This window comes from Aspergillus clavatus, genomic scaffold, assembly GCF_000002715.2.
Source record: "Aspergillus clavatus NRRL 1 1099423829803 genomic scaffold, whole genome shotgun sequence".
Lineage (NCBI taxonomy): Eukaryota > Fungi > Ascomycota > Eurotiomycetes > Eurotiales > Aspergillaceae > Aspergillus > Aspergillus clavatus.
The window spans coordinates 58,462-76,252 of NW_001517096.1; the positions used below are offsets into that span (position 1 = coordinate 58,462).

At 46.1% G+C, this 17,791-nt stretch overlaps 2 protein-coding genes across 2 annotated transcripts, besides 3 other annotated features; one reads left to right on the top strand and one right to left on the bottom strand.

Moving 5' to 3' along the window:
- Window positions 1–722: 722 nt before the first annotated feature.
- Window positions 723–1,574: a mobile genetic element.
- Window positions 1,575–1,994: 420 nt separating this feature from the next.
- Window positions 1,995–2,085: a microsatellite.
- A 4,525-nt stretch (window positions 2,086–6,610) lies between these two features.
- Window positions 6,611–6,666: a microsatellite.
- A 192-nt stretch (window positions 6,667–6,858) lies between these two features.
- On the bottom strand, window positions 6,859–8,360 carry ACLA_077620 (putative monocarboxylate permease; the record flags this gene model as incomplete). Its single annotated transcript, XM_001270440.1, has 4 exons — window positions 6,859–7,619; window positions 7,673–7,930; window positions 8,021–8,136; window positions 8,200–8,360. The coding sequence occupies 4 exons, from the start codon at window positions 8,358–8,360 to the stop codon at window positions 6,859–6,861; spliced, it is 1,296 nt and encodes a 431-aa protein (XP_001270441.1).
- Window positions 8,361–9,512: 1,152 nt separating this feature from the next.
- Window positions 9,513–14,794, top strand: ACLA_077630 (Pfs domain protein; the record flags this gene model as incomplete). The annotated part of the gene is made up of 3 exons (XM_001270441.1): window positions 9,513–11,056; window positions 11,119–11,554; window positions 11,606–14,794. The coding sequence occupies 3 exons, from the start codon at window positions 9,513–9,515 to the stop codon at window positions 14,792–14,794; spliced, it is 5,169 nt and encodes a 1,722-aa protein (XP_001270442.1).
- Between the last annotated feature and the right edge of the window lie 2,997 nt (window positions 14,795–17,791).

The window sequence follows — 17,791 nt, forward strand, 5'->3', positions numbered from 1 at the left end:
CTATCCTTGTGACTAGAGCTAGGGTAAGACCTCCTACTAGCTAGGAGTATAGCACCTGCTGCAACCTAAGCACAAGCTTAGTGTTTGCAGCATGCATTTCTAGTGGGCTGGCTAGGAAGTATAATAATTATCTTTACTGTAGCTATAAGAGCTGCTCTTTTAAGCAGCCTTAGGTCTAGTAGCCACCTTCCTAGCCCTATAAACTGCATTGCACTCACACTTGACATTAGGTACCTTTATGATGGTGGGTTCAGGAGTTAGGGATTTTTATATTTATTTTATTTATTATTTTATCTTCTTCTTAATAAAGATATATTTCCCCTCCTTATAGGGTTCCTTATATAGTCCTTATAAATCTGTAGGTGGTGTAGCCCTTTTATGGGCTCCTAAGTATCATCTTCCTTAGTATACCCTTTCTACTAGATATAATACTCTGTGGATTATCCATCCCCTTGCAAGTCTAAGATTACCTCTAGGTAGTATTTATAATCCTCTTCTATAGCTTTATAGATAAGGAAGCATTCCTATAAATTTACTCCTTCTATCTCCTTATGTTTATAGAGCATAGAGACATGGAATACATTATATATCTTAAGGCCTGGTAGTAGGTTCACATAATAGGCTAGGTTACCTATGTGTTCTATAATTTATGCTAGACTAGTATTTAACTAATCTAACTTTATGATTAGTCTGATCTGTAACATATTCTTAGTAGAGATCTAGACTTAGTCTCCTACTTGAAACATCTTCATAATATATTTCTTATTATAATATCCTTTTTAGTAGGCTTAGGCCTTTGCTAGAGCCTCCTTCATATACTTATAAGTATATTCTAGCTTAGTTAGTCTCTTTATAACTAACTCCTCTGCAACCTTACCCTTTAGTTAGTTTATAGAGTCTATTACCATCACACAAGGGTTAACACCTATAACCATATAGAAAGGTATATTCTTGATTAATACCTAGTATGTATTATTATAGGCAAACTCTGTAATAGGGAGATAGTTAACCTAGTCTTCCTGACTAAAGTTAATGTAGGCTTACAAATACTATTCTAGCACACTATTCAGGCATTCTATCTAGCCATCTATCTATAGGTAGTAGGCTGTGGAGAGCCCCTTGTGAATTAGGAGATGAAATATAAAATCTACCTAGAAACCTTTCGCAAAGATAGAACCCCAGTCTGTAATAACCTTTTCTAGGATTCTGTGAAGTTAGAAGACCTCACAGACAAGAGTTATCGCTAACTTCTCCCCACTAAGGGTAGTTTAGATAGGTATGAAATGGCCCATCTTACTAAATCAGTCCACTACCACTAAGATGCCATTAAAGGCTTCTTGCAAATTTACTGTGGAAATACTCGCGGGGAGATCTGTGATTAGATCTATAGTGATTTAGATCCAGATACCCGCGGGGGTAGGTATAGGCTCTAGTAAGCCTTGCTGCTTACCCCAGGTCTGTCGCGATCCTTAGCACACCCCATAAGCTGCACAGTATTCGCGGACGAAGTTCTTTACTTCTAGCCACCAGAAGCGCCTTAGGACTAACTCTCTTATCCTTTGTTCTGCGTAGTGACAAAATATAAGGATCTATGATCCGCGAGAGTTGGAAACTAGTGTGAAAGAAGAATGTTTGCAAATAGGTTTAAATGTAGGTGTCCTTATTCAAAGAGATTGTCACTGAACTTCAGAGTTCAGTGGTTGCGGGTGGGGTTATTATCTTTATATGTCATGTGACTATTCACATGACCTCTTGTGAGGATCCTCCCTCCAGGTAGGCTCCTCTGCGAAGGTAACTTTACTATAGTACATAAAGGACCTTCGCGATCCTTACAATTATATGAGACTAGGCTTACTAAACAGATAGGTATAATTAGTCTTCTATGATTCCCCTAACCCTTATAACTTAGGAAATCACGACATTCTAAACTAAGCTAATCGCTGCGCATATGGGAAATAGGGAAGGAGAATAGGCATCTAGATAGGTGTGGGAGACAGTAGCAAGGGATACAACAGCACTAAGGGAACAACAATGCCACTGAAGCAGCAGTAGTGGCGCCAGCAGTAGCAGCAGCAGCTGCAACAGGAAGAAGAGAAGGGAATATATGCGTGTGTCTTGGTGGCCTGTCCTCTGGTCTTGTATATATATATAAACTCACAGCAGTACAGTCTGAATAGGATGGCCACTCACAACGCGCAGTTTTCATTGCTTGTTAGGAGCCTCCGGCATGGCCCAGCTCAGCGCCGCAACAGAGTAAGGAACCAACTAATCAATCAATCAACCCCTTACCTTAGGAAGTTCAGTGAGCATTAAATTCGATTTTTGCGGTCCAGGTATGTAAATCTACTCTTACGTTATTTGTGCTCTGCTGCTGACTATATATAGATAATTATTAGTTGTAATTAAATCTGTCTGTCTCATCGTTCCAGGATGCGAGTCAATGCAACAACCAGGGCGCACAGACTTGTTTGAACCAGACACAGTCACATAATGGCACTGACTCTTCCATCCTAAAGGAATAAATTTGTTTGTGATATGAATTAAATTTATAAGTTAGAAAATGTCCTTCCACCACTATCTGCAGATTTGGCCATGAGCTGATGATGGAGCCCTAGGGTGCCCCTAAAAGTGAAGGTATCTCGAAACTCGATCCTGGACACATTAGGAGTTATACAACGGTGGGGAGGCGCCAAACCGCATTCCAGAGATCCTCCCCTCTAGTATACCCAGGCTGGTCAGTGTAGAAGAACTCTATAAATATAGATCGGGCCTTCTCCCATTCTGTCAGTTCAAGATGCACCGCCATCTCCCTAAGATAACCCACAAACCAAGAATGGGATTCATATCCTTGGGATGCCATAGATCCAATAAAAAGAATCCATAACAGCAAATCTGGCGAAGTAACGTGCATATATCTAAGCCTAAGAATTAAGCTTTGTCTTAGGCCATCCACAAGATACCGCGTTATTGGGAAGTTTCCATAGCGCCAGACGCGCAGCCATGTGTATATAAACAGCGCCTGACGTATGGGCTCATTGAAATCGTTGTTTCGGGGTGAGTAGTGAAGGGAGAGAAGATGATGTTTTAGGATAATATAAAGATCCTTATCCGTTGGTTTGACAAGTCTGGGTAGCATTGTCCTCATTTCAAAATGCACAAAGAGTCGGCAGCAGACACCAATAATCTTCTTCATAGCGGAATCTAGCCCCGGACGCCAGGGAGCCTTGTCGAAGCGAGTACCGAGAGAGGATAGGGAAGAAGGTATCGGATGCCCGTATTCGTATTTGCTAGTACCGTCATAAAACATCTCTGCTTCATCCAGGACTTCGCGACGGAACCTGGGTAAGATGGGAAAACAGGGCTTTGTATTATAAAGCACCGCACTCGCAATATCTCCCCTGTTGATCGTCAGTGACGCGTATCACTTAAGATTGGAGGACCCTGTACTGGTAAATTACTGCAAGTGTGCTATGTTCGAGCCCCTCTAAGCCGCCAACTAAGTTTATAAGGGTATTGAGCCCTCTCGTATGGGTCTGTGATGCCATGAGCTGTGCATTAAGCGCCTATTCGTGTCCAAAATTAGCATAGTTCATGTTTGTTTCACAAAACTTGGGCAAAGACCAAGATGGATCCGCAGCAACCAATTTAGGCTGGCGGCGGATGTTACATGTGGAAAGATTACATACCTCACAGTGTTGCATAATGGACACACAAAGTATAGTCAACTCTGCCGCTGCTGTAACAGGGTTCTGAAGGAGCTGATTCAGGCATTTGATAGCTTTGACTCGGTAACGAATAGCATCTTGGGATGATCTCAGAATGATTGGTGGGGCAACTCTGTGAAACGAATTAAGCGCTGCTATATCCCCGGCTGCTAGGAATAAGATTGTATAAAGAAGAGCTGGCAAGCCAATCGACTTCTGGGCCCATATAATACCCTCCTGAGCCCCATTAAGGGGGATGGAAGCCGGTGCTATTTGCATCCAGACTGTCAAGATGTTTAGCATGGACTTCTGCCTTGGCTATGAGGAATGGCCTACAATGATAAAAATATGAATCCATAGTACCCGCCATAGGCACTGCACTGGTTTTAAAGGGATCCACATAGCCCTGGCCCAAGTATCCTGCTAATGCCCATCTGCCCTTTCTTGTTAGGGCCTGTCTGAAGCCCTCCTCGGCAGCAGCTGTCCCATGATGCTTCTTTGTATGTCGAGTATTCTTCAGCCTCTCTACGGACTCTTGCTTCCTTTGTTGATGAGCAAGCTTAGAAAGGAATGCCTTTTTCTCTCTTCCAACTCCGAACTCCTGTGACACGTCATCCTGGACATTAATGAACAAGAAATTGCGCCCCTTCGTCAAGGGCTCAGAGCAAAAGGGCACAGTGGGCCGCATGGGGGAGCTATGGCAGGGGGGAACCCCAGAGCGGGGCCCAGGGAAAGTTGACAGTAAATCCATCCCAGGGAGGAAAACAAGCGATGTATTAGGATCTTCAGAGTTTTATTCACAATCCAAAAAAATTTATGGGCCATGCAGGGGTTTAAAAAAAAATCCGGGAGCATTTCTGAAGTAAGACTTAGTAATCCAGCACGTGAGAGAATAAGCCAGTTGGAACGCGACACAGTGATACAGTCTTGTTGAAATAACCGATAGTTTAAATTTTCTTGAGGGGCACGGAATACCAGGGCACTATTAACCTGTGACACTCATTGGTGACCTGGCTGCCTCGCCCTTCTCAGACTTGAATTGAGGGTTCAGTTCCTACTTCCTAAGGAACCAGGGCGGTTCCGGTTTCCCCCTTACCAAACCTCTCAGGTTTCGGTTAGAACTATTGGGTTTTTTTAAGCGCTGAAAACCTAGATTTTTAGGAATTTCTATATAAAGATTATATCACTAGATAGCCTACTATGCGATCTATCTAGATATAAGATCTTAGTCTAAAATATCTAGTTGTTGTCAAGATATAAGGGAATAATGATATTTGTTAGAGGTTGGTATGAAAGTGAAGGTAAGATATATATATATACACATCAACCTTTGACATTCCTTATGATTTTAGGATATTTTTAATCACCACCCATTCAAATATATAGATATTCGCTTGATATTTAGATATATATTAATATACATATAATAATAAGATATTCATTTCGAGCAGCTACTGCACTGGTTCATATTTTGACAGTCAATATAAACTACCTCTTTACTGATTCCAATACATACGACCACAGGGTGTGGAGAACAGGGCTTCCCGTCCGCTCAGCCGTACTTAAGCCACACGCCGGCCGGTTAGTAGTTGGGTGGGTGACCACCAGCGAATCCCGGCTGTTGTATGTTTTTACTTTTCTTTTTTTATAGTGCTGATCATCTTGCTGTTTTGCTGTGCAGTGGCGGCTGGCGGCTAGGGGAACATTATGTTTGAGGATGATGCTCCATGATAGTGTATCCAGTCAACGCCTTTCCTTGGTATTCAGAGTAGAAATTCTTCCATGGGAGAAAATAGGTGCGAGTTCACGTAAAATCTATCTCAAGATGAATTGAATTTTTGTCTGGACAGAATTGCAAAGTGGGAAGTATTGGCAAGAGAGACAATATATATAAGAACACAGCAGTAAGTTCATAAATTTAGTAATTACAGGTGGCACAGCACTCCTAGCATGAGACTATGCTAAGATTTTAAAGCACAGTTCAAGCCTGAAGGCTTATAGACAAGTGCAAAGTGCTTCGTAATATCTTAGGTAGCAGTGGTCGAGGACAGTCAATGCACATGGCTTCAAGATGGAGAGGCGATGCAATTGTCTCTCAAAGGAGTGATTCATTGGCGCTCTAGAGTCCAAGCAAGTTCTTAGGGTCAGTACGGTACATGTGCAAATAATGTCAAATCAGCTTCTGGATTCTGCGTCCCATACATGGAGTGCAGCAGACAACTCAAACTAATAACTACCAACACAACACTGATTGTGGACAAGGCAAGACTTACAGCATATTGCCAGGCTGCTGTTCACACGCCGCTGTCTAAGTTCATCAGTTTGTTTTAGCAATCCCCTTATCTCACCTCCAGTGGCAGTCCCTCTTCAGCAGCAAGCACCTGTGCCAGAAGAGGTACAGATCCCTTCCCGCATCTTCTGGATTCGGCAATGTTGGCGCAGCTCCAACTATCAAAGTACTGAATTGTTACTAGATTTCTGAGCTATAAGAAGGTAATCTCGGCAACGGCCATAAGTATGATGAGAACCCAGTGAATATTCATTCAGAGTCAGCTGGGTACTTCCTCACTGATGAAAATGGAGTCATATCCGAGAGGACCAAATGCCTTTCACATCTTTCTACGGGTCCTGAATCGAGTCTGAGTCCTTTGTGATTAAATGTATGCTCTGGGTCAAGGCGGCAAGTTGACTTTGGGTACAATTCCGATGCTCAGCCCGACATGTGCTGTCTACAATACTATGCCTATGTTGCGGGTAGTTGCGAAGATATCGAAGGAAAACTGCTTAGGATTTGTGAGCTCGGCACGCATACACTTCAGTTCCAGGCTCCATGTTGGAAGGTCACCGGTTGTACGTAGTTGATTGGTAGGAGCTTTGTGAGACTCGAATTCAATGGCCATAGCAAGGACAAATCACGACATAGCCTGATGTAGACAAATCACGACATAGCCTGATGTAGACAAGTCTGGTCATAACAAACCCTGTACTTTCCTGAACTTGAGAGTTCTTCTGACTCAAGAAAAGAGCCATGAGCTGCGTTCTTAGCAAACTCCAAATTCTCCTCACTATTCCAGTCCTTTAACAACACACCATGTCTGAGGCCCCAGAAAAAATAAGTGAAAGACCGTGCCGCAAGACCGGTGCGCCAAAATGGTCAAGGTGTAGGCATCTTATAAAAGACGTATATCATCAGAACAGCCCCACCAAGCATGCAACATCCAGTCAAACACTGGCTTTTCCAGAACACCCCCGTCTCAATGTCATTCAAAGCAGATGTGACTGGAAAGCCAACCAAAGTCCCCAGCGCCGCCGCAGCCGATGATATACCAATCCTTGTGCCAACGAGGTCTTTTTCTGGCGAAAGATGAGGCACAATGATTGGATATAGAACTGCTAGTGGCCCCATGAACAAAGCAATGAGCACAGCCCAGACAATAGTGGAAGCCACTGATTTAACACCAATCCAGCTGAAGAGGAGTACACTGGATGCCAACGCAAAGCCGCCCATGGTGAGCGCGGGCCCACATCGGTTTGAAAGTGGCACCGCCAGAAACCGACCCGGGATGGTTGACGCATTACAGATGACCAGGGTGTAAAAGGCTAGATTTGAGCTTGCGTTGGCTTTGAACTGGGCAAACGTTGGGAGTAAAAAGAAGGGGACCCAGTAGGCAATCCACATGAGGAAAAGAGCTGCGCAGAAGGCCATAAACGCTGGGTCGCGGAAGGCGGTGGGATCCAGCATGGATCGGACATTATGGGGAGCCTTGCTCTTGGTGCTGGGTAATATGATCGCTAGGGCTATAATTAGTTCACCTAGCGTCACGAAACCAAGGACTCGAGTTGCCCATGGGAAGCCAAGCTTGGGCTGGAGTGTCGAGAATATGATGGGGTAGATTATCCCGCCTGCATGTGTGCCTAGTTAGTGAAGATATCAATGGGAAGAAGAGGGAAAGACATGGAGGACCAACCAACTGCGGTTCCAGAGGTGGCAATGAACACGGCTAATGGGCGACGTCGTTGAAACCTCGATGCAACGAGACTGATGCTGGGCACATACAAGATTGCACTTCCGATACCAACACAAACGCCCTGTGCTAGGAGAATCTGGTAGTACTCGTGGGCTAGGCTCAACATCATGACCCCCAGTACTGTGGTTATTGTGCCTATAATCAAGAGCTCTCTGATATATCCACGATCAAAGATGGGCCCCGTTACGACGCCTCCCACTGTAAATCAAGATCCCCAGTTAATCGCGCGGATCTCCATTACTTCAACCTGGTAGTGTCTTTTTGCCTCCTAGAAGTGTGAGGACGTACAGATGAGAATGACACCCTGTAGCGTGCCGACCCAAGAAATTGTAGTCGAGGGCGTGGAAGACAACAGGGTTGTTTCGTAGAAATTTTCATACGAGCCATAGGCACTCAACAGGCCCCTATGATATAGAGACGGTGAGTACTACAGGTTGAACATGATGGGGACCTATGCACCGACTCACCAGGTTGCTGTGTAAACAAGAAAGGCGCCTAGGGCCTGCAGCCAGGCGTCCAGGCCCTCGTGTGCTTCCTTGGCGACATTTTGGTGTCTGTGTTGTGTCACTGTAACTGTAGTTGGGATAGCTTCGAGACTTTCAGGCGGAGGTGTCGCAGAAGAAGCCATGCACGGTTTTCAGTGGTAGTGAGAAGACCCTACATACAGAGCGAAGGATGAAGAGAATCGGAATTAAGAACCAGTGGGGGCCAGGGATGGGAAAGCTTATAAAGCTAATCAATTGTACTTTGTGAGTTCTAGCGGGTCGACCCCAGAGGCACATTCCGCCAAAGGCAGAACCCTGCAGTACAGCGTTACGTGGTTCCATAAGCCTAAGAGGTGGCATCAGGAGAAGATAACATCACGGTGTCGATCCGTTTATAATCAACATATAGTAGAGCTCTAATATTTTTGTGTTGCCTCAGGAGAGCGAAATCTTAACGGGGAAATAAGTGGCTTGGTATCCTATGGTCAAAGATTTTAGCCCTACCCCTGGCAGCCAATTTATGTATGTATCTATTGTGTCAGAGATAAGCGATGTTTGCTCTAGTTATCCAGCCTAGGACCTCAAGGGTTCTAGCATTTTCCGGGTGATAAGAAGAAACCTAGTCGTCCAGAACCACGTCTTCCTTAGTTAATTCATGAGTGACGGCTGCAGGGTTGCGCCGCTCGTCAGGTGTGTCATGAGAGCGGAAAAAATCTTTGCTCTCGCATTTGGGTTGACGGTCCCGGCATCGAGCTCTTTTTTGATATGTCGCGGTCGATCGTTACAGTGCTTATGAGAAAGGGTTAGAAACTCTGCCAGAGAAAGCGTCTGGGAGACAATTGTGTACTTGAAAGAGCGGCTATTCGTCCTGTATAGGCTATAGCAATTCCTGTAGGACATGTGGCACCAGTGGAAGCATGCAGTCATCTTACTAGGTGATTTGATGTCCAGACACGCATCCGTCCAATCAACCTCCCTGCATATACGAGGATTGGGATATCCAGTTATTTCTGATGAATCACGGATGAACGACCCCTCATTGACTGGCTAGCGCTTGCTAATTGTGCGGATCCTCTCAGCCTCAGCCTTGTAGTTTTGAAGCCCATGATTCTCTCAGCCTCGTGGGTTCGGAGTGCATACTCTCCGCCCTCCTCGCAGTTCTTAACGACGGATAACTACGGTTTCAAACCGATAGTTACGAACCGGCATGTTCAAATCAGATTGAACACGAAGACAACGATATAGCTAAGGACAAGGGCCTCACATTCATATCTCCAGTTGCCTCTCGTCTGAAAATGCCTTTGCTGGAAGAGTTCGCAGTCAGCATCATGCTGCAAAACCCTGGGTTGGAGCCTGCACTAGCCGACCGTTTTGCAAAGGAACAGGTTTACCGTTTCAAAAGGCTGACAAAGGCGGCAATAGATCATGCCGAGGCTGTTATCAACAAGACTTGCTCAGCGGGAAGACTTTGTTTCGCACAGGGAGGTGAAGCCGTAATGCTTGCCTCAAGCAATGGGCTTCATGAATCTGAGGGTGTGCTTACCCAGTCTCAGACCACCAGGCACGGTGCACTAGTGACCCCGGCCCAGTTCCCCCTAGATGTTCCCATGCCGCCCGTGAAGGGACTTCCGGCTGAGTTTGAGTGCCCCATATGTTTCAAGGTGAAGAGGTTTTACAATCCTTCGCACTGGACTGAGCATGTCTACGAAGACATCCAACCATTCACCTGTACCTTCCCAGACTGCAGCAACATCAAGACATTCAAACGAAAAGTAGACTGGATCAGGCATGAGAATGAATGGCACCGGAAGCTTGAATGGTGGCTTTGCCCTTTTCCAGATTGTCATCACACATGCTATCGCAAGGACAATTTTGTACAGCATCTTGTCCGGGAGCACAAGGTGCGTTCGCCAAAGCGGAAGGTGCCAAACATAGAAGATGGAGGTTCCATCAGTCCACAAGACCCATTTGCGCCAGATGCACAGGACCAAAACATTCATGAGGAAGAAAGTAAGCGGCTGTGGGAATTAGTGGAAAAATGTCACTGTGAAACCCAGAGAGCTTCAGATGAGGAACCCTGCCGGTTCTGCGGAAAGATCTGCGCCAGCTGGGGGAAGCTCAGTGATCATCTGGCCGACCACCTGGTGCAGCTAGCTCTGCTTGTTCTGGCACTACTGAAGGAGAATTCCGAGCTGGAGATAGGACTTACGAATCAACAAGAACATCCATCTTCAGACTCTAACAAAGATCCCAACATATATCACAATCAAGGATATCTCAATCTGGACCAGCGCCACCTCCAGTTTGGCATCGACTCCAGATTGGGCCTCAATGCCCTTGAAAAATGGCCTCATTTTCCCGATTCATCCCATGAGAGCGCCCTAGTTCACCACACTCCACCATCCTTCACAACCGGAACAGTCGCGGATTCTGGCTACGCATCAACCAAACACGAAAGATCCAGAAAAGCGCGATCCCAAGCGTTTGCAAGTCCTTTGGGAGTGTCGAATGGCCAGTTCACCCTATCTCACGACCCATTGGCTCCATCAGCTAGTGACGACGTAAATTCGGAAAACTCGAAGGCCACCGAATCGATCGAGCTCGGGAGTATCTACTCAGAAATATCGGGGGTCTCGGCTGATAGAAAGGAAATTTTCATATCAGAGCTAGCGGAAGAGCTTGCGAATGTTATACAACCGTACCAACCCAGCGAGGACGCCAGGCAGAGGATATCACAGCTGCTTCCCGAACTCCTGAGAGGGTTTGCTTTCCGGTTTGGACGCAATGCATCAAGCCAAATGCACCGGGATGTAATGGTATTTATTCACAAGCATCGAAGGTATGCCCACCGATGTCCATAAGAGGAGGCCTTCTTACAGGTCTAATGCTCTCCTCTCCCAGAGACGTAACAACATCTCTCATAGAGCGATTCTCGGAGACCTATGGCGCAAACACTGACGGACGATACGGCGAGAAAATGCCACTCCTTGAACTCATGGCTCTTTGGGACAGTAAGGTAGATACAGATGTGGACAGAATCCCGGATGAATGTCGCGAAGCTCCAGATGAAAACGAAGGAAACGAAGAAGACGACGCGAATTACATGGATGAGAACTACAATATAGCCGAGTCGGCAGATCTGATAGCCTACAAAAAGGCCATTCTCAATGCGCCGGCTTTCCAGACCCTTGCCGCAAGCTTACAGAGAGAGTGCCTGCTGGTCTCGCCAGACCAAAACACTATGCAGGAGATCAGCCAGAGACTCCTTGATGGCCTTCAGCAAAACCCGCGGATCAGCCGAAGGAAATCTGCGGACACGTTCAAGGCAAAATGCACCGTCAGGTGGGACCCGATCGCCTTTCTCCTCATGCAAGAGTACTCATAACAGCCAGCAGAAGCTCTTAAGACGGCGATAACCCTGACGGGATCGAGCAGGGCTGCACAGGCTGCGACCTGTGGACGGTATCTGTCCCAAGCATGGCCATCAACCGGGCAGCAAATGATCGACCTGGTCAAGGCCTTGGTCCAGAGCGGTCTCGGCGTTCCACGATCGGATGTTCTCTTGGACGGGACTGAGATGATTGGAGAGCTACAGCTATCGAGCGGAGGTTCGTCAAAGTTGTTGTATGTCGAGGTCCTAGGCACAGCACATTCCATTGTAGACACCATCCAACTGCTTGCGTGGCTGGGAGCTGCCCTGCGGGTATCCCCAATCGAGACAGGAGTCGCTTACTGCAGGCCAATTGTCCAAGGGAACTGGATACTTGAAGACGGATCCCAGACTGGATGGGCAGCAGAGCTTCTTTGCAAGATCGAATATACAATTCGTGCGGAATATGGCTATCCAGCACTTGCTAATGGCCAGTGTTGGCACCATCTATTCCGAAATCCAGTCATAGTTGAGGGATATCCCATCCTGAGACGGCCAGACTTTGCAGCAGATGCTGGTCTGGAGATCCCACTTAACATGATGGCGGGGCTCGCTCAAGCCTATCGTATAAGCACATTCAACGGCAGGACGCTCCTCAAAGGATGGTCGACTATGCTTGTGCCCACAAAACAAGATAACGACATGGTGCTATGGCATCTGATATACCATCCAAATGGTGATCGAATATCCTATCAGGACTGTGAGACCTTCTTGCCCATTGACACATGCATTCCGGAACTGGAGAAGGTACGACATGTCCTGGGTTGGTGTTCTGAGATGCGGTTCTTTGGAGGAGCAGCAGATGCCAGCTACAACGTGCGGCCGTCCAGGCTCCCGGCAACATCTAAAGGCTGCATGCTCGACCAAGTGCACATTTCAAGCGGACACACGATATCTGGTGGCCATCCATTTAGCATTGGCTACAAGGACATACCGCTACATATATCCAGGCATGGCTATATCCGTAAGCTCAAGTGGATCGCGCAAAGGTTCGTCCTGCTCTGGGACGAAGGTGACAAAAGAGGCTGGCTGGTCAAAGGGACCAGTGCTCTGTTACACCTCGTTCGGGCAGCCATGGACCAGGCCAGTGCCGATGATTTTAAATCCTATCTGCTCTTCAGTCCCGACCAACTGCAGGAATCACGCCATCGCCATAAGCCTGCTGCGGCCATCGACGTTCTAATGGATCCGAGAAACCGGGCGCTGAAAGTGTATCAGGAGAAGGATGATTATATCCGCTTTGAAAACCAGGTGGAGCGTTTCTATGACCTTCTCGAGAAGATCATTGACCACCAACAAGATGCTGTGGAAAACAGCAGACGGCAAGGCACCACCGTGCCCCGGGCTTACCTAGAAGGCTGGGACTTCCACGAGCTGGCGGCTGAGGTCGATCCTGTGCGCGCTCGTGTGGCGATTCTTGATTCAATCGGTAAATCCTGGGTCGACTTCACCCGCTCACTCAACGCCGTTACCCTATGTGGACGCGGGTTCGGTGATATTATCAAACCAACAGAGGGTTGCTCGCAGTGGGCAAGATTGCCCAAAGGGAGGTACTATCTCGCCGCATGTATGTCTGACCTGAAGAGTATCATGGATAAACAAGGCGATCCGGACTCAATTCCCATGAAACTAGTCGATGACATCCTCTGGTACAACAATGACTCATCGTTTGTGCCTTGTCGATGCAATGGCGAAGATGACCAGCCGCATTCCGATTTTGCGCAGGTACTGTTGCCTTCCACAATGGCTCGTGATATGCTGCAGGACATGTCGCGAGCGGCTGATTTGAACAATGGCGGCGCTGTCATCTTTGGCCAGAATAGGAATCGCAGGTGGTTTTGGGGCGACACAGGAGAGCCCTCAAGAAAGGCTCAGGAAGTCAAACCGCCGGACGAAGGTTCTCTGTCCCCGTCCTACGACGACAGTGGTATCGGACAAAGTGTGCGATCCTCAACCGCAAAAGTCGGCGCAAGCATGGTAAGTGGCCCTCAGCAGTGCCCATTGGATGAATCCTCCGCCGCTACACACTCAGGAAGTATCAGTTCAAGAAACACTGGAGCCTTGAGTATCACCAGTCTTCATGAAAGGATACGCGAAACTGTCCCGGAAGACTACAAAGTGGGGATTTTATGCGCATTATACCTGGAGCTGATGGCAGTGCGAGCTTTGTTTGACAGCAAACACGAAGCTCTAACCATCACTGACAACGACCCTAACTACTATGCACTTGGACAAATTGGGCCGCATAACGTAGTCGCCGCATGCTTACCAGACGGGGGCTACGGCACCAACTCAGCCACGAGAGTGGCCTCGAATATGAAGCGTACTTTTCCTGAGATCAAGTTCTGTTTGCTCGTTGGTATCGGCGGTGGAGCGCCGTCAACAGAAAACGACGTCAGGCTGGGCGACGTCGTCGTCAGCAGACCCTCGGGTACATCTGGAGGAGTACTGAACTACGAGCTTGGGAAGGCGATAGGAAAGGGGGTGTTTCAACTACACGGATGCCTGCCGCCCGCTCCAGAGCAGCTGATGTGTGCCATCAGCGACCTGCGATCCGACCCAAAACTTCCATCGACACCGTTGCAGCCGTATCTGGATGAGATTGCGTCGTGGAACCCTGAATACCAGCACCCTGGTGCCGAAAACGACAGGCTATTTGCCTCCGACTACATTCACTCTACACAGAGCAGAGATTGCAAAACGTGTGATGCGAGATGGGAGGTGAACAGATCCCAACGACTGTCGACTCATCCGAAAATCCACTATGGATTGATTGCCTCCGGAAACAAGGTCGTGCGAGACGCGGGTATGAGGGACAGCCTAGCAAAGGAGTACAACGTTTTCTGTTTCGAGATGGAAGCAGCAGGGGTCTTGCTGACCTTCCCCTGCCTAGTTATCCGAGGCATCTGCGACTACGCAGATTCGCACAAGAACAAGAAATGGCAGGAATATGCGGCTGCCGCGGCCGCGGCGTATGCGAAACTGCTACTCTCGCGGGTGAGGGCAACATTGGGTCAATCGGAGGTCCGAGATACTATCGCCGCTAGGTCTGCTTCAGAATGTCGCCCATCCAAGCGGATGCGGACTGGTTCCTCGGGGGATATGCAACGATCTTGGGGACTGAAGAGGAATCAGATCTCCCGCTAGCTACCGGTGGACTCCAAATTCAGCTTGAAGTATATAACAGAGCGTCTACCGAAGGGTCGAGAACATAACAGCAGGGGCGAGGCCATGGAATAGGGCTTATGATGTTCCTTTTTGAACTTGGGCAAAGCTGAAGATCATGAGGACCCCGCTATGATACAGTCGGGCCCATTAGTTTCCGTATGAATTTAGTATGAGATTTAGACTATTTTACTTTAAACGCTTATTGTTTAGCCAGACTTTATTATTAGTAATTAATATCTATATATAATAAAATTTAATATCTTAATTTTAATATATTTAATTTTAAAATATAATTATAATCTAAATATTCTTTATAATACAAGGTGTAATCTACATACTAAGATAGATATATATCTACTTATTTCTTATTATTTCAATATATTTTAGAGCTTTATATCTCCATAAGTTTATATATAAACCTAGTTTAAATTTTTTATATTTGATATTTATAATATTAAGCTATATATCTAAAGAAAAAAAAATATAAGAATATTAGAAAACTACCTAATTATAGAGGTATAAAAATCATAAATATTAGGATGTTTAGAATCACTTATTTTTATACAAATAAATAATTTATTTTTATTTTTAAAATAATTATAATATAATTTTAATAATAAATAATATATTTATATAAGATTTAATATTATAACTATAATTAGTAGTTATATAATACCATGGCGTAATCCCTAGATAATAAGGTAGGCGTACAGAGACTTTTGACGTAGAACTGTAAGTTTCTGTGCACTTAAAAAAGATCAACACCAAGCAAAAACATGCAACAAAAAGAAAAGTTAAAAACATACAACAGCCGGGATTCGCTGGTGGTCACCCACCCAACTACTAACCGGCCGGCGTGTGGCTTAAGTACGGCTGAGCGGACGGGAAGCCCTGTTCTCCACACCCTGTGGTCGTATGTGCTTAGGTAGAGAAAAGGATAAGTTTTATTGTGCGCGAGGCCATGATTACTAGAGGGGTTGGGACCAGTCGATTTCTCAAACTATTACTGGGAAGACTGTTTCATGATGGTTTATTGTTGGGTCTAAGAGATACGCATGACAGTTATGCATCAAACACTAGCGAGCTAGTGGCTAATTGAGCACATTCCATGCTGGGTGAATGTCTTCGGGTGGTGGGAGCGGTTCGAGAACTGCCAACTTGATGCCACAATATATATGCATCACTCCAAGTTAGGGATAGAATGCGCCCCAGGTCACCAGCAGAGAGGATAAGGTATTGATTGCCGCCAAACCAATATGAAAACCAAATTTCCATATAAATCCTTCGGTCAAAGACGAGATCAAATAAAACTGATACCATGCTCTCGACATCCATGGAAACAATCCCAATCAATTGTCGCCTCAAAATCTCCTAATCTGACCACTATAAGGAACTTGCTGAGTCCTTTCCTACTTGTAATCCCGCCCAGGCAGCCTTCGCTATTAACCAAGTCCAGTTTCCTATTGACTGAGTCAGCCGTGGCGTCATATCTATATGCAAGAGCGCTCTTGCGGGTGTGCTTCAGACAAATCTGACAGGTCTCAGTGGTCATGAAAGTAACGATTGCTTCAATCATGCCTGCCTGCTGGTGAACCAGCCAGGCTGGAAATATCAGCTCGTCGTCCTGGTGTATTAAACCAGATACCATCATACCATTTGGTATTCCCGTCATGGACCGATGCCCAAGAACAAACTGGGTGCAATGTATTCAGCTGACCGGAATCATTTGCCATTAACATTATGGAATCAGGTTTTCCGTCTGAAAGTTTCCACGAGTACTCATGGTGCTCATGGTAATGCGCTCTTAAATAAGGATGTAGCCTTCAACCTCAAATAGCAATCCAGTAGTTAGCCATCCCCTGCATATTTATTTATCCATCTGGCACATGGATGTTACAGGGGGTAATCTTCTGGTCACTGCAACTTTGTGGGGTGCATGTGTTTATCTCTCACCATAGTTACTCATTCCATGTGCACCTAGGAGCTTCTGGATGATGCTAATTCGGCTGTCACCCTAATAATTACTCCTGGTAAGGACTTCTTCTTGTGCTATAGCCCCAGTAGCTCTGCCAAAGATTATGTGATGTGTCCAAGTGCGTGAGGGTCTTGGTGTCGACGGGCGAGGATAGAGGCAATCATATTCCTGAAATGATATGGTAATCAATCAAAAACCCAGCTTCATGGGTCACTAATTATGAGCGGTGCAAATGAACAGCGCTGGACTCGGCAGATCCCTGCAGTGGTTCCTTAGATTTATGCAGGTGCGGACCTGGCCCGCTGAACTAGATCAGCTGGATGGTAAGTGCGTCACAGTCAGCTACGTAGATACTAGATAGGTAGTTCTGATTCGAATATTTCTGCCTGATTTCATCTAAGCTCAACGTCTGCAACAAAAAAAAAAAACAAAAGCTGATTGCCTAGATTCTACTAACCCTCAGCACCATTTGGTAAGGGACCCCGGGTATGTGTAGATAGATTACTTCCAAGCTCCCAGTTGGCATTATCAGTCAAGGAAGTCCGTACGAGGAGCTGCCACTGGCCGTCAATGGAAGCCTAGATTGATGTTCTTCCCATGTTTGACATTGCTGAATCATGGAAAATTACTCTACGATATGATCTTGTTATATTCCTTTCCATTGGTGAGATTCTCTGGAACAGAAGTCGGATAACTGATTTCGAGCATGTGGCAGGCCATTCACTCGCTACACCAGCGCAAATATAGATAGACTTTATGTTGCGTCGAATTGTCTAAGACGCATAAGAGATTGAGAATGTGGCGCACAACCCCCGTCCCAAAATTGACTATCTAGTGCTTATTTCACAAGAATACCTGAGGGTCATCCTTCATGACGTTGAACCATTCTCTCACCCACTATTTCCGCGTGCAGTATAAATAGTAGCTCAAAGCCATACAGCTCTGCCTGTTGCACCGGTCTTCTCTGATATCAACAATACAATTCTCAATCCTGATCCGTT